This window comes from Sitophilus oryzae, unplaced genomic scaffold (assembly GCF_002938485.1).
Source record: "Sitophilus oryzae breed Bouriz unplaced genomic scaffold, Soryzae_2.0 scaffold_1576_pilon_pilon, whole genome shotgun sequence".
NCBI classification, from domain to species: domain Eukaryota; kingdom Metazoa; phylum Arthropoda; class Insecta; order Coleoptera; family Curculionidae; genus Sitophilus; species Sitophilus oryzae.
Genome location: NW_022146254.1, coordinates 17,652,324 through 17,670,881, shown reverse-complemented (window position 1 = coordinate 17,670,881; position 18,558 = coordinate 17,652,324). Strand labels below are relative to the sequence as shown.

General features: G+C 30.7%; 1 protein-coding gene across 1 annotated transcript in view; it reads left to right on the top strand.

The window, feature by feature from the left end:
- The window catches only part of LOC115879316 (glutamate receptor ionotropic, kainate 2), a 344,372-nt gene that overhangs the window by 226,258 nt on the left and 99,556 nt on the right, over nt 1–18,558 (top strand). Inside the window, exon 9 of the mRNA XM_030896084.1 lies at nt 17,345–17,497. Coding sequence (XP_030751944.1) covers nt 17,345–17,497 — 153 coding nt within the window. The remainder of the gene's footprint in view (nt 1–17,344; nt 17,498–18,558) is intronic.

Below are 18,558 nucleotides of genomic sequence, written 5' to 3'. Positions count from 1 at the left end.
AATTCATGACATCTGTTATTGAAATAATACAAAAATATATTTATAATATTATCGTATACATGATTTATCTATACTTAAATAAATGAGGCGGCGAGTGTTGAAAGCGCTAGAGTAATATCGCGCTTTAGATAACAGTCTGCCGCTGATTTAGCCATAGTCTTTTTGTCCGTCCTTTTGTATACGGCTTTAAAATAAATAAATATGACATTCCACCAATCGGCATGCATGTATGCCATTATTTTTTTTACAAAAATTCATACCTCTTTCGTGTTGTCTGTCGGCATTTTAGTGACGAGAAAAATATCTGCCAACAATTTTCCATGTTTCTTAATAATAAATAAAAACTATTTTCGTAATTATAATTCGGGTACCTTTTTAGCGTTAAAATTTCACCCTTTCGATTGGCCGCCCCCGCTTTAAGCCCCGGGATCGCGCTGGCAGACATGACTATTTCATAATGGCTACACAAAAGGATACTTCACAAAAAAAATTAGCTATGTAACGATTATAAGGCTTTTTATGTCGCCAGCTCTTAGACTATTACAACCTTTAAAAAAAAATAATATCATTAATTTGGTATTATTAGGTTAGTCTGTGGTTATATTAATGTGCGCCAGCTCAGATTGAAATAAATCTGGAAACTTCTAGCCGTAAAATAAGTCGCGAGTGTTGTATAAGTGATTCTTATGTAGGGAAAATTATCAAAAATCAAAAAGGTGCCCGGTGGCGTAGTTCAAAAATCAAAAAAGTGCCCGGTGGCCTCTCGTCTACCAATCTCAAGGTAGTGGGTTCGATTCCCACACCCGGCATTGCATCAGCCGACTATTTTTATTAAAATAAAAATAGTTTGGGTACCTAGGTCGACTCAGCCTTAAATGAGTACTGGGGATTCACAATCCTGAGGTAATAATAGGCGGTTGAAGCGTAGTGTTACCTTCCTTGTATACCTAACGGCTCTAGTATGGCAAGCTGTACCTTGCTACTCCCAAGGCGTTAAACGCTATATACGGGAGCTATTATTATTATTATTATAAAATTATCAAAAAATAAATATCACAACTTTAAATTGAAATATGTAACAAATTTACATTTTTTACATGCTGATGATCACAAGAGAAGATTACAATTTTGCAAATGGTTTCAGGAAAGTGTTCAAGAGAGCCCTTTTTTTTCTAGAAAAATATTATGAACGGATGAGCGGAATCTTTATTTACAAATTCTGGTACATTTAACAGAAAAAAATTCACATTATTATGCAAAATTATGAAACCAGACGACAAATATGATATTCTTTGAACGTCTGGGCTGGCATTCTCGACAATAAAATTCTGGGTTCTGTATTGACCTATACTGAATTCTTTTATACAATTTTTGTGCATCCAGATTTGATAGAACTGAATAGATTAGAATACCAGAATAGAGTAAACAAAAAATAACTTGCTGACATATAAAGTGTCAAATGGATTTCCAAGGCAGACCTGATCTTAGGCAAATTTAAGAAAAAATATTTTTTTAGTGAATTTACATAAGAATGAATAAAAATTAGATACCACCGTATAGACTTTTTTTCGCTCTATCTAATAGTATAAAAATTCAAAATAGCGGCCATAAGAAAATAAAAACTTAAGTGTTGTTATGCGAAATCTAGAACGCTTAGAAATTTTCCAAAAACGTAATTTTATTGGCCGAGGTCAAAAATACAAAACTACCAAATTACGTTGCAATAGATACAATAGTTCTGAAGATATTGCCACTTAAAATAAACGTATTATTTTCATTTTTTTTACATAAACCCGAAACTAATCAAGATACCGGGGTTTCTTCGTAGGTGTTTGTCAAACTTCTAATTACGCAACTTTTGTCCCAATTAACCGATTTCGTATCTCTCGTAGTTTCTGAGATGCCAATGTTGAGCATCGAAATTGTCACCACCCTGTATACTGCATATTGATAAAAGTTGCTTAGTAATTTTACATGGTGTTTATAGTAGGTTCGAGAATAAACTCATACTAACTAAACTTATGCCTAAGCTCATGCTTAGGCGTAAAGTAGATACTTTTTATAACATCAAGTAACATTTGTGTAGTGTGATCTGTGCTTGGTGTGATCTGTGGTTGACAGAACTTGAACATTGACGTTTGGACAAGCGCTAAGATCTGAATTGTAATCACGTTTTGCTGTAGTAATCTTTAGTAGCTTTGTTAATAATAAATAACATAAAAACAAAGCACTCGTGTTTATTAAATTATAAAACTAAATCAAGGTATAAATAAACACAACATGGCGCAGTCGATAATCGATCTAAAACCACCAAAATTCGATGTTAAGGATGGAGCCACAACGTGGTCGAAGTTTACACAAAGTTTTCAAGTATTTATCTCAGCCATGGGTTTAACGGAAGCTGATGAACAAAGGAAGTGTAATTTATTATTGCACTGCATGGGTTCAGAAGGTTTGGATATATATAATACCCTTGATTTGAAGACAAATGAGATTGACAACTTTGAAATACTATTAAATAAGTTCAAAGAATACTTCATACCAAAAGCAAACATAACATACGAAAGGCATAAGTTTTTCACTAGAAATCAAAAGCCCGGTGAAACAGTTGATGCTTATGTGACCGAATTAAAAGCTCTAGCCGCTACGTGTGAGTTCGGCAACTTAAAGAACTCATTAATTAAGGACAGGCTTGTATGTGGTATTGAGAGTAAGAAAATCAGGGAAAGACTTCTAACTGAAAGCAAATTAGATTTAGCCAAATGTGTAGAAATATGTAGAGCAGCAGAGTCTACCAAGCCACGATTACAAGAAATAACTTCAGAACCTACAATGACACAGGAGGTTGCTGTCGTGTCAAGAAGCACCGGAACGAAATTTAAGAAAAATTATAAGCAGAAAGAAGCAACAAATAAGAATACTAAAAGTGACAACAGCAGCAAAACAATTTCAAAATGTACAGGATGTGGAAGAAGCCATAAAATAAATTAATGCCCAGCGTATGGTGTCGAATGTTTCAAATGCAAAAATAAAAACCATTTTCTCAAAATATGTGTAAATTTAAACAAATTAAGGAAATTAGAACAAGTAACCAGGAGGAAAGCAACGATGAAGATTGTTTGTTCATTGGAAGCATAGAAGATGTAGAAGCCAATGGAACACAGATCAAGAACTAGACTGAAACAATAATAATTAATGAAAATCCAGAGGTATTTTTAGATTTTAAGTTAGATACAGGTGCACAAGCTAATATTATTCCTAGCGATGTTTTAAAGAACATTCCTAATGTTAAACTAGAAAAGTCAAATGTTAAACTTGTTAGTTATAATGGATCTAAAATACAACTTACAGGTATGTGTGATTTAACCTGTCAAATTAAAAATAAGCCAGATAAATATAATTTAAAATTTTATGTTGTGGATAGCAACAATAACAATTCAGCAATCTTAGGGTTGGCAGTCTGGTCGAATCATACAAAAATTAGAGAAACCCAGAACATATTTATTAAAACTTGATAATGGTAGTGTCATAGAACGGAACAGGAGATTCTTGATTAAGGATTCAAATTTAATCAAGGATCCACCGAAACTAACACCAATAGATATAACACATAACAAAAACATTAGACCTAAACGAAATATATATCCACCAAAAAAATATACTGATTTTAAATGTTACAAATGTACTGTTGTTAACCCTTAACTGTGTGGTCCGGTAATAGATATGCATCATAAACGGTCCGGCGTAGTCTGTAGGACTACGCCTTCTAAAAAGTTAAAAAAACACACAAAAACTAAAAAATAACAAATTTTTATTTCATTATATATTATATTATGTATTATTAAACTAATCTAGACAAAAATGGGTTCAATTAATATAAACTTTAAAGAAAATATAGTTCAAAATAAAATAACGTACATATAAATTTGAAAAAAAAACCGTATAGGTTTTTACTAAGCTTTAAAAAATATAACCAAATTCCTAACAGTCATTACAATATAGAAATAAGTTTTTAATACTATAATATATAAAAAAAGTTATAAAACTGGAGTTAAAGAAAAAGTTTTTAGTTACAGCATGTGTCAAAGTTCATTGTTTTCCTGAACATGTTTTACACAATGGATTCGTACATTATAGACATTAAAAATAATTAACTAAGACAAAACGTTGTCTTTAACTAGTATAATAATTCTAGGATAAGAATATCTCCGTAGGCGTGTTCTGTTTGTACAGGAATTGCAAGTATTCTACCATTTGTAAAGCGTATTTCTCGTGGAATATTTGACATTGTCAAACGCATTTGTCTGACAGATTGTCATATTGTCACTGTCACAGTCTTCATCATATCATTTTATAAGAGTTTCTTCGAAACTAGAGTCTTCTAAACGCACTCTTTTCGAAGGCCCGGCCATATTTTACAAAAGTTTGTCACACAAAAAATCTTACACAAACGGTCCGGCGTAGTCTGAGAGACTACGGCTTAAGTTACTTCTGCTAGAACTTCTAAAAAACTAATTCAATTTGGGCATAAATATGGCTATCAGTCATTGACCAAGAGGGGAAGGATTAGCTGGAATGCCAATCGTGTGGGCGGTCCCAGTAATTAATAAGAATGAGTTAATTATTTGGCGTAGTCTGTCAGACGACGCCGGACCAGTTAAGGGTTAATGTTAGAATTGCACTATTGTTAATGTTAGAAATGTAATAGTGTTTATTTAGAAAAGAAGGGAGGTGTAGTGTGATCTGTGCTTGGTGTGATCTGTGATTGACAGAACTTGGACATTGACGTTTGGCCAAGCACGAAATAGTCAGTGGTAACTAGGTTAAGATCTGAATTGTAATCACGTTTTGCTGTAGTAGTCTTTAGTAGCTTTGTTAATAATAAATAACATAAAAACAAAGCACTTGTGTTTATTAAATTATAAAACTAAGTCAAGGTATAAATAAACACAACAATTTGGATATCCTTTTTAAGTAACAGAATAAAACTAATGTGGTATTCTCAAATTTTATCTATTTTATTCTCTTCTGCTACGTATTCCATTTGATAGTTTTCCGAATTTATTTCTCTTTGAGCCCTAGTTAATATTTTATGAAGCATTTTCTCGTAAACTGACTCATGAAAAATGCAATTTTCGTTAAGTAAACTGCGAGCGGTTTTATATTCCTATTAAAATGTTTAAACTGTTCTAGACAAACATTGGTCTGTTGTTCTTTCATAAATTGTTCCTCGCGCTGAACTTGCTTACAGAGTAAAGAAGTGATATTTTTCCATGGCGACTACTGTTTGAAGTAAATGTCACAGTCAACTAGGCTTTGGTACTTTTGAATATATTAAATGAGTAAATAAGTATAGTATTTATTTAAAATTAAAATCTATTTTATAGATATAATTATACTTTCTATGCATCCGATTGTTAATTATATGTGTCTAAATGTTTACAGATTTAAAATTAGCATATGTCTAGTCAAACCCCTTACAATATTTTTATGGTATACAGGGTAACGCACCTCATTCGCCTCGGTTGATTATACCAAAACGGAAGGATGTAGAAGCAAACTATTTTATGGATATATATGGGGAAGTAATGTGCACATTTTAAAATAATTTTAAAATATACAGGGTGTTTCAAAAGTAAGATCCATAAGATCCAAATCAAACCAAAGTTATATTTTTTCTTATGGGACACCCGGTATTTTATTTCATTTTTGGATTCTTGGATATAAAATAAGGCATTTATTACAAGGGTTTTATATGTTTAAAAGCTTTGGTTTTTGAGATATTTATTTTTTTATTTTATTTATTATATTTATTATATTTATTATATTTATTATATTTATTATATTTATTATATTTATTATATTTATTATATTTATTATATTTATTATATTTATTATATTTATTATATTTATTATATTTATTATATTTATTATATTTATTATATTTATTATATTTATTATATTTATTATATTATTATATTTATTATATTTATTATATTTATTATATTTATTATATTTATTATATTTATTATATTTATTATATTTATTATATTTATTATATTTATTATATTTATTATATTTATTATATTTATTTTACTTATTATATTTATTATATTAATTATATTTATTATATTTAAATATGCATGCTATAATAAAAAAGTGTGTCAACACCTTGTACATTACTTTTCAGAATTAATTCTTGTGCTGACTTTGAAGCCAGATAAATAAATTTTACTAAAAAATTTGAATGCTTCAAGGGTGTTGACAAACTTTTTTATTATAACATGCATATTTAAATACCTTTAAATATCTCAAAAACCAAAGCTTTTAAATATATTAAACCCTTATAATAAATGCCTTATTTTATGCCCAAAAATCCAAAAATGAAATAAAATTCCGAGTGTTCCATAACAAAAAATATAACTTTGGTATGAATCTTAGTTCTGGCACACCCTGTACGTTTCAAAACAATTTTAAATTATGCACGTTTCCTTCCTACGTATACCCATAAAATATTTTGTTTCTACGTGTTTCCGTTTTCGTATAATCAATCGAGGTGAAAGAAGTGCGCCACCCTGTATACTGATTTCTGAATCACTTCCATATTTATTTAGAATAATTTTCTTACTAGCACAATTAATTATGTAATTTATTAATATTTGGAGAGAAATAATGGTGGTATATTTGGTATAATGGTATAATTGGTATACTCTTTTTCAAAGATTTAAATTTTTCTTTTTGTAAACAAATGAGCTAGGAATATCATAATTTTTAGCATCTCTACATTTTGTAAACTTGTTATTTGTTAAAAAAAAATATAAATTTAAATGTCCACATTCATTACAAAAATATGTTTAATGAACGTGTTGCTTAAAATACCCTGTATAGACCAGAAACTCGTAGAATTATTTAAAATGATAAATCTTAATTTCCCATTTAATTTTGAAGTTTCTTAATATTACCAAGGTTCCTTTTCAAACATTACCTGATAGTTAACAAGCTCAATTTATTGGACTATCTTGAAACCTTTAAGAAAAAATCTGAACTTTTACGGCTCTGAAAAACTTATTCTGAAAGTTCAAAAATCCGTATCACGGCAATTTGTCAAAGTTTTTCTGTATAGAGTAGAAGAAATCCTGTAATAATGAGTTTGGTTTGGTTTGGTTTGTCCTGTTTTGCCTCAAAATAGTCCTGTTTTGCCTCATTCTATTTTTTTCTAAAGAAAAAGATAGTCATTCCCAGTTTAATACCCCTAATCTTGTTGTAGGTTTAGTTTATAGTAGGTATTGAATTCGATTATATTATTTAATTCTTGGTAATAAAATATATACTAAATTCATCATTCATCACTAAATTCTTCATTCACTACTGCATATACATTATTTTACAATTATCTTTTGATGATTTTGAAATGAAACAAAATATAATTTTGTAGGTTCCTATTAAAATCTTGAACTTACTGAAGTTTGAACACAATTGTGAACATGATAATAATGCCTTTATTGTCAAAAAATTTTACAATGTGTAGACAAAGGTAAAGTAAACAAACACAGAATAAGAGGTCACAAAACAAAAGTATAAAATGTATACAGATTACATTGTCAGTCTTATTGTTTAAAATTAACATTTATATATAAATGTTTACAATGTCAAAGAATAAAAAAAATAAAAATAAGATATTTAGTAAGTTTATACTAAATATAGTAATAGCAAATATTGGACCAGTGTTTACAAGATCAAATTTGATTACCAAAATATATGTCATTTACGGGGTAGAAAGCCTTGTCTAGTAAATAAGAATTCAATGCTTTGCGAAATTAAGAAAATTATATTATGGATTTGATTTCAAATGGCAGATGATTGTGCATTTTTTTCGAGTTGTATAATATTGAACTTTTAGAGGTAGAGAGAAGAGAACTTTAGAGGTGGGGTAAGTAGATAAAGATTTTGCTCCGTGTTCCTGAGTGTGAGATGGCCTTTCTTGAGAAGCTGATACATGCTTACGTATTAGGCAAACGGATTCAAATATTAGGAAGGAAGAGTTAATATTTTTAATTTTTTAAAAAAGTCCTGGCAATGAGTTCTGCTGTTTAGTCTCAGTGAATATCGAACAGCTCTCTTCTGCAGCTTGAAAATGCGGTCAAATTGAGTCGCACAACACGTACCCCAGAATGGAAGGGCGACTCACAAAGTGCATAATAAACAGTTCTAGCCACTGACAAGTTAAGCTCCATAGAAACAGATCTTACCGCAAAACAGGCAGAGCTTAATTTCTTCGACAAATTGACAAATTGCAAACCGTCGATATGCAGGTCCCATTTTAGAGAATTGTCTATAACAAGCCCTAAGAATTTTACAGATTTTACGACGTCAATGGTAGTGTTGTTAAGTACAAAAGGCTGCAGCGAGTTTTTATACAACAAAACTTTAGTTTTAGAAATGTTGAGACTCAGGAGGTTCGAATCTCACCAAGATTTAATGGTGATTAAGTCATTTGATATAATCCTATGAAGTGCCTTGACGTCCTTGTTACTCCAAGTAAAGCTAGTGTCGTCCGCCAAAAGACCACATATTTTACCACTGATGTTTATGTTAGCAATGTCGTTAATAAAGAGAAGAAACAAAATAGAGCCTAATACTGAGCCTTGAGGTACTCCACATTCTATTGGCTTGCTAGAAGACAACGTAGTATCCACCCCCACAAGTTGACTTCTGTTGCTCAGATACGACTTAATCCATTCGAGAGATGTTTCCCTGAACCCATAGTGCTGCAGTTTATTAATTAGGATCTTATGATTTACACAGTCGAACGCGTTAGAAAAATCACAGAAAATTGTTGCTGTGGAAAGATGGTTATTTAGGCTGGAGAAAACTTTATTATGGAGGGAAAACATAGCGTCATTTGTGGACTTGTTTGGACATGTTTTTAAAAAGAGTTTTTATTCCAGTATGTGGATATGTGATTACTTACCAAAACAACCAGGGGGGAAAACATTTCCCTTCGAGCTATCTAGAAAGTAGAAAAGAGTATTTTTCCTAATACTAATTATTATTAAACAAACAATGTATGTTTCTGGACACCGATTATTAAAATCAAAAAGATCATTAAAATATAACAAAAGGCGAACCATACAAATCCGAATTATGAAAATAAAGTAGTTAAAATTGTGGTTCTTATCTTTTTATTATAAAATGACAGTTTTAAATAGTGAATTATAAAAGGCTATGAAAAAATATAAACTTTGTGAACATGCAACACAAGGGTCTATAATAATATAAATAGTAAAAAATGTCAATACCTATGTGGCGAATCTCGTGGCGGATTCATCTCTCCAAAAAATCCTGTATGGGTATTTCGCCACTGCAAGAAAAACTGCAAAATAAAATATTTAATTTTTGTAAATACTTCTGCGTTAATCCCAAACGGAAACCACTTGTCAGAAGTTAGGTTTACAAATATACAAATTTGCCTAACGAACAAAAAAATGCTTAACGTTTTTGAAAGTTTATCTCCTTCGGTCGTCGGAAGCAAAAAAAAATGCAAGGGATAAAGGAAAAAAAACAGATACGTCTACAAAAACCGTTGACGTTCTGTTGAAATGACATTATATCAAGTTAAACTTAAGGAATTATTTAAGGAATTACTACCTGATAACAATTATTTAATAAGGTAAAACCAAAAAGCCCCAACCTTTCTGTATGATTATTTTTAATTTTTACGTATGTTATGTTTATTTATGTTATGTTCCTTAAAATAAAAGAAGCGATTCCCATACATTACTAACATCTACAGATGCATGAGCAATACATTTATTTTTATTAGATTGTATTAAAAAAACCTTTTTTATTTTTCTTTTAGAGGCTATCGCTTATTTCATTATAATTTTGGCGTTATTAAAATTTATTCTGTACCCTGTCCTGTCCCATGAATGCTGACAAATCTTAGATTTGTGAAAATCTCGCTTTCATAAAGAATCTTTATTTTCTTTAATTCGAATATTTAAAGGTCTAGATGTTTCACCAATGTAAAATATATCGCATTCACATGTTATTTTGTATATTAATGGATCTAATGGATCTAAGTGTATTTTGTGTTTTGAAAGATGTTCGTATGTTATATTGTTTATCTATCATTCTTATTTTTTCCGAAACGCCTCGTATGTATGGAATTGTAAGCTGTATATATTGTGTATTGTTATCATTTTGTCGATGATTTGGGGTTTGTATTTCGTTTAAAGTTTTGTCAATAAAATATTGTGTATAGTCGTTTTTTATTAATATATTTTTTATGTGGTTCATATCTCGGTTTAGTGAAATATAACTCTACATAGTGGTACCCGAGTAGTACTTTCTCATAAAACACCTAATAAGATTCTATAATAAGATAGGACTATGACGTAGGAAAATGATCTGAAGCAAATTGGCACAGCAAATCATAGAAGCAATAAGATTTATTACAAAAATTAATCAAAACTAAACTGAATATTATTTTGAATATTTAAAAAATATATTAAAAAGTAGTTTTTTTTAATTTTTACACAGAGACATTATATTTCCCAAAGTTTTATATTCTTATACATTTTTGTTCACTACGTGAAAAGTTTAATTATACACCCTTCGTTTAAACAGTCTAATTAAAGCTAACATTTGTAGTCGCAGCATAATGTATGTCTCCACTTTGCACTAATGTATGTACTAACTTAAAACAAACACGAACTCGCATAAATAATGTAAACTTTCTAATTTACTCCTGAAAGTGTGAACAAATAGAGACGCTTGACACGAGAAACAACTAAAGTGTTAGTTTCACGTTTGTTTTTCATAATTTTGAATGACGTTAAACTCACCTTTTTATATTTATTAATAAGCAATTATAGAATTTTTTCTCAATGTGACTAGACAAATTTTTTTCTTTAAAGAGACATTAAATTTTTACCAAAATAAAAAGCGTATTACTTAATCATTATACCACTTAACTAGATTTAAAGAACATATGGCTCAGATGAGATATGGTATTTGTTGGTATTATTTTTTATAAGATATACTAGCGTGTATACGCGACTTTGTTCGCGTCGAATTAATCATTTGTAATGGTGATGATAGAGCCAAGCAAGACTTTCCATTAACATACAAACTGGATAACATTTTTTCACATTTATGTCAGCATGAGAAAAAACAATATGGCGATATTATTATATAACTTGGTAATATTTGAGGAGTAGTTTCAACTTGTTGGAATTTTACTTTCGAAAAATCCGTGTGCCAAAAATAAGCTTTTTACGTCAAGCAGTTTAAGCAGAATCGTGGTTAATCAATTACCCAACTTTTTAGAACACCTTGTATGATTTATTAAAAAGAATTCAAAGTATGTAAAAAAACAAAATAAATTATGCGTGTCCAAGCGTTTTCCCAAAAGACTAACCGTTTTTTAAATAACAAATATTGTAATATTTGAGGGGCGTTTTTACCCTCGAGAACCCCCTCCTTATTGAACCTCTAGACCCCACAGTTAATCCGTTTGCCAAAAATCAGCTTTAAACGTCAAGCAGTTTAACCAGAATCTTGATTACTCAATGGTCATATTTTATGAAACACCCTGTATACATTTAAAAAAAATCTTAAAATATGTAAAAAAACAAAATAAAATATACGTGTTTAAGAGTTTTTTTTCGGAAACTTGACCTTTTTTTAAATAAAAAAAATTGGAATATTGAACTGGAACTGGAATTTCGAAAAATCCCTTCTTATCGAACCACTACACTCTAGAATCAACCTGTATGCCAAAATTGAGCTTCTTACGTTAAGTGATTTGAGCAGGATTGTGATTAATTAGTGAGTCAGTCAGGATTTTATATATTAGATTAGATTTTTCGTGTCATTTTTTTTTATTTCGTGTATACGAAATAACAATTGGTAATAACAAATACGAAATAACAATTGGTCGCGATAACCAGACATACGAGATACAAAGAAGAATAGGACTAACATGGGCAGCATTCGGCAAGCTGAGATATGTGTTAAAATCATACATATGGCGCAGACACTTACACTGATGAAAAAGTCCATAGAAAAAATCCGTGTAGCCCAACGAACTATAGAAAGAGCAATGCTTGGTGTATCTCTTATGCCGCAACCGCACATGCGGCATTTAGCGAACTGCGAGCGCTCGTGATCGGACTTCGCCTTTCCATCCACACATGCGGGCTCTGATAGCAACAACATAGAGACGAGCGCTCGTTCTCGTCGCCGATCGAGTCGCCGAACTCCGACTTCCCCATCTACACACATAGGAAATCGGAGCAGCCCCGATCGGAGATCGCCAAATGCCGCATGTGCGGTTGCGGCATAAGAGACAAGATACCCAGTACCGTTATAAAACAGCGTACACGAATTACAGATGCTATATATCTGCTTAAAAAACTCAAATGGGACTGGGCTGAGTATATTGCCAGAAGAATGGACGATAGCTGGACCAAGCTAATACTAGAATGGCGGCCAAGACAGGATGTTCTCAGAAACAGAGGCAGACCTCCGACAAGATGGTCAGATGACTTAAAGAGATTTAGGGGAAACTGGATCCAAGTGGCACAGGACCGAGAAGAGTGGAAAGATTTGAGGGAGGCTTTGAGGTCCAGAAGTGGACACTTCAGGCTGGTTGATGATGATGATGATAGATTTTTAGAACAGTTGTTCATATTTTGTGAAATATACATATACCGGGTGCGTCTCAAAAGTAGCTCACCCCTATAACTTTTTTATTTTTCCAGATAAATAAAACGAATGTTAGTGTATGACATAAATTAGGAATTGATTGACGTATCCAATTGTTTACGGTCACCTCCTGTTTAACCGGAAATGACTAAAACTTTTGATTTTTAAATGGAATCTCGGTATTTTTTTACTTCATCGAATAGAAAATGACACTCTAAATAGAATGACGTAACACATGTCAACTTGACATAGTCTTTAAAAACTCCAAATACCAAGTGTGTGGTATCAAATTATAAGGGACGATAAACATTAGATGATTAAAACTATTTTTCCAAGACTCCTTGATTAAAAATTAGTGTTTTTAACACAGCCATGGAACTCTAGATTGAAATTTAAAATCAGATTTGTTGTTAAGCGAATGTCTATGATAATGTTGATGTCGTTCTATTCAGAGTGTCGAATTTTATCGAATAAAGTAGAAATATACCGAGAATGCTATTTAAAAATCAAAATTTGTACTCACTTCCGGTGAAAAAGGAAGTGACCAAAAACAATAGAATACGTCATTCAATCCTAATTCATGTCATATACCAAACCAAATCTAGTTTTTTTATCTGAAAAAATTAAAGGGGTGAGCCAGTTTTGAGACGCACCCGGAATATTTTTATAAAATATTATGAAATAACGGTGCCAGTCCTTTTGATTATACCTCTAGAGAATATAAAATATGCTGATTTAAATTTAAAATTTATAGCCATTTCCAATAATACTCTAGAGTGTATTTCCAATAATAATCTAGATTCGATATTAAACGTACATGAAATATCGAAAAGTCTAATGTAATATTCTAGTTTTCATCGCTTTTTAAAAGACTTTTTTTGTGTTACGTTTTAATACAAATTTTTATACCTATTAATTTTAAATGCCATTTATTTATCCTTATATTAACAGAACACGAAAATATAAAACAGATTATTAATTTTATATATTTTTAAATATTTTATGCTGAATTGAAACTACCGTAATTCGTTGTCAGTTTTCAATTTATTTGCTCATGTTAAATATTAGAGTTCTTTGAAATATTTCGATTAACAAGAAATATAGGCAATATGCAATAAAACAGAAAATTTTATTAAATTTTAAACAGTACAAAATTTTCATTTATTATGATTTATAATATTTCATATTTCAACAACTAACTGTTATTTCAAACATGCAATATTATATTAAATTTGTTTATGATTAATATAGATGGTTTATTTATTATAAGTCTTTCTTATAAATGTTTGGACAATATCGTGTAAGAACCATATACCTGTTGATATATGTTACGTATATCAGTGAATGTTATACACATAAACATTTTACGATTTATATACAGTATGTCAAGATTTTTTTTTACTATAAACCTTTTGAGAAAAATGTATTCTCTAAGTATTTGCTTGCTCTAAAATGATTAATCCCGTTTATATTTTTCCAAATTTCCATAAAAATAAAAAAAATATATAAAATTATAGTTGAATATTTTCACAAAAATTAAAACTCGTTTCTATGGTAATATTACTTCCTTTTCTATATTCTACTATTAATTTGGATTACCGTTATAATATTTTGCTAATTTAATACGTTAAAAAAGAACAACCTTTTCAGGTCACTTGAACTAAATAAATGTTGTACATCTTTAGCATATTAAAACGGCAAAAAATATCACGTTGGTTAAAATTAATAGGGACTATCTATTTAGAATAATTTGAGAACTGGTTACCACTTGACTTATTAGAAGTTTAGCGACCTCAAACAAGGTGAGCCTTTCCACTGGTATGCGTCTCAAAATTCTATGGTTTTGTTATAATAGGTATATAATTTTTCATAAAATATAAGGGGAACTACTTACGTAAAGGAGCATATCTGAGAGTAAAACTGGCATTTTTGAGACATATTGATTTTTAATTTTTAGGTTTAATGGCCCGTAAACTTACTGAAGGTTTGAAAAATGTTGCAGGGTATTACGCTTGCTAGAATTTTGCTAGATATATTAAGTATTTTCAGTCCGTTCATTTTAAGAGAACTTGCTAGGTCTATAGATATAAAATATAGTTGATAAATATTACAGCTATCGCTATATTTTTATAAATGTTTAATAAATTTTTAATTATTGAAATTTCACCATTTTCTTCGGAAACTCTAATTCAACAAAAAGTTGTGTTTTTAATGGAACGACCTATATATTTATCAATTTTCGGATTCTATGTTAAAAAAATGAAGTTTAATTTCATTATAAATGCAATGTTAATATAAAGTTAATATATTAAATTATTTTGGAAATACTTTCGAAAAATTTCCAATAGAATCTAACTAAATTACAATTTTTTCTCTATACTTCCCTAACCTAACAACCCAGGGTCGATCAACAAAGTTGAAGAGGTAAGATTATATAACAAGCAGTTTAAATGAAATACAGGAACCTACGTTGTGTTAAAAATATTTTTATGGTGACTTACCTTTTGTTAAGCTCGACAGAAGCAGTATTAGGAAAATTTGAGGAGAATATATTATGTAAATCAAACGCTAAATTTGTAAATAGCCCTACTTATTTTATTAAATGAAATGGAAGGAGTGCCGTACTGTGCCTGGAACTTAGAATTAAAAGAGCAGAGAAAGTCTCCATCACTATTCCAAAGAATTCAACTATTCTGTTTTGAACTTTAATAAAAGAAATAATGTGGAATAATAAAATATGTGTAGTTAAATACATTCAAAATATGCCACGTGTATTTTATTCTGTTTCGGGTAGTAAAAGTATGGGTATGAAAAAGTATTTCGGGTATGAAAAAGGCGCCGCGCCGCCGCCGTGTTGTGTTGTGACAATTTCAAATATTAATAAAAGTGTTAACGCTTAAAGGAGGGGATACTTAGAGCGTTTTTGGGTGCAATAATATTCCATAACTCAACTTTCCCGGATATTCAACTTTCCGAAAACACTATTTTATAGCTTCATAGTTTCTCACACCGATTTGTTCAAAAGCTAAAATTGATTCAAGCATTTCGACGAAACAAGTGAATAAACAAAAGGCTCGTTACATAATCAAAAAATTAAATAGACATATACTGTGAGAGGATAAAATATAATTTGCAATAATAATGGTATATTTTGGTCTCGCCTTTTGTGCTTAAATATTTTATAAACATCTAAAATTATAATTATTTACTTTTAAAAATTATTGTTATAGCCGAAATAGCCCCAATTCTGACCCCACTAGCAAAACCTGTGCGTAAAAGTATGCTCGCTACCGTAGTTGAACTCATCTAAAAAGTTTTTTAGCTGGAATAATAAATTATAATACTAAAATAGATGCCCGGTGGCGTAGAGGTACAGGCTCTCGTCTGACAATCTCAACAAACTTACCAATTTCGAATCAACCTTTCGGTTCGAATCCCACACCCGTTATTTCATCGGCCGACTATTTTTATTAAAATAAAAATAGTTTGGGTACCTAGGTCGACTCAGCCTTAAATGAGTACTTGGGATTCACAATCCTGAGGTAATAATAGGCGGTTGAAGCGTAGTTCTAGCCACATTACCTTCCTTATATACCGAACGGCTTTAGTATGGCAAGCTGTACCTTGCTACTCCCAGGACGTTAAACGCTATATACGGGAGCTATTATTATTAATAAATTATAATACAAGTTAAACCTTCTGAAGGTATGAAAATATTTACTTTTTCATTTTTAGAATTTTCGCAAATTATGCTTTCTAACAGATTTAGAATATATTATATAATAAATTTTTCATATACTTGCTATTTAAACCCGTGTATTTGTACAGTTGGTTCCAAAAAAAATGAATACGACTCTTTACACATTTTTTTCGAATATTTGAGCAGTGTATATTTATGTGTCAAGTATTTTGACATGTTAAGGTTATTGTGATATTAAATAAAACAACTTTACTTTTGACAAAGTGGCAAATAAACTTTTCAGAATGTCAGCATGACATGGGTAGAGAAATGGAGGATTGGTTTCATAGAATATATTGCCCGAAATAATAAGAATATGTTTTAAATCGTATTCAATTTTATTGGAACCAGCTGTACATATCAGTTGTTTACGATATTCTCCGATGGTGGCAGCACTGGCAGAGAATTCACCAAATCTATATACGAGTAGAATCGAGTGCCTTTAGCGCTGCTTGGTTATCTGTGAAGATGAAAACGTCGTGTTCTTTCGAGTCTTACTATTTCTTTCACACAATAAGGATTCCTGGAAAAGTGTACATCCAGGCTTACGGAAACAGCTATTTCTTGTTTGAACCCTACTAATTTTAAGAATTATTATTTTTAGTATTTTAATTACTTGTAATTTCATATTTATAAGTTTATAATAGCGTTATATTTATTCAGTAAAATGCAATCAAAAATTATTAATTTTTCCAGTTTGTTTTGCTTTTAGACGGACGCGATGATACTAAAATTAACTTAATCTTAACTGACCTTACCAAAAATCTTGCCTTAGACTATTACTCTTACCTAGAAAAAATCTCTTTATAAGGCGCATTTCCGGTATAACTCATCATCCCCGATATTATAACCCGTCCGAGCCCTGCCAAAAATACCTCCTTTTTCTTTTTGTAGGCGGAGACGGCCCTAATGTACGACGCAGTCCATCTATTCGCCAAGGCCCTCCACGACCTGGACACCAGCCAACAGATCGACATCAAGCCGCTCAGCTGCGATGCGGTCGATTTCTGGCCGCACGGCTACAGCCTTATTAATTACATGAAAGTGGTGAGTACAGGTTTAAAAGTTAATTTTCGGGAGTTGTATTGTAACTATTGAGAATGAAGGCTAGACAAGTGTGTCGTAAAAATCTGATGTGTTATCAAAAAAGCTGTACGATCGTTAGTTGAGCTAGACAATAATAGAAATTAATTGAAAGTTAATGCTTAGCATTTAACACTACAATTTGATGAACTGTGTAGTTTCCTTGGAATTAAATTTAATTTACCTAAACTGGTGTTTAATCCTAACCTCGGCATAAAAAAAGACAATTTGTCGATATGACTGGTCCCGTTTTAAGTTGACAAATTATATGCCATTCTAATCAGAGTGTAATAATTCTATTTAGAGTGTCATTTTCTATCAAATAAAGTAAAAGCAAAAAAATACAAGGAATAAAGAAAAAAAAATATTTAAAATATGTAAATTCAACTATTCGAGAACACTTTAGTTTTTTTTCAAACAGATACGTCTACAAAAACCTCCTTGTTTGTATTTTTTTTGCTTCCGATGACGACGGAAAGAAATAAACTTTCCGAAACGTTAGGCATTTTTTCGTTCGTTAGGCAAATTTGTTTATCAGTAAACCAAACTGCTGACAAGTTTATCTTTATTTGATTACGGCGATGTTATTTATGGCACATCCATAAATTGCTAGATTCTCTAAGAAAATCCAAATACTTCAAAACTCGTGTCTACGGTTTTCTTTTAACATTCCTTTTAGAGATGATACATCTTAAACATCTTAAAAATGTATCTATTTCTACAGAGAAATATTTAATTGATTTTTTCATTTTTACTTTTCGAGAAGTATGCGCGGTTAACGATTCATTTGTTTGGACAAAAGTATTGTAAATAAAATTCAGTTTCAGTCAATTACAGTATTTTTTTAATACGACCCTGTCGTATTTTCTGAGAAATTTTTTAATACGTTTTAATCCGGCCCTGACTAGGAAACCATAATGGCGCCGACAAGGTCAAATTTTATAGAAATTTTAAACAATGGAATCTGAGTAGAGTTGGCGTGCCGATTGTTTTATGTGCCGTGCTTATATGGTGAAATTTTGATG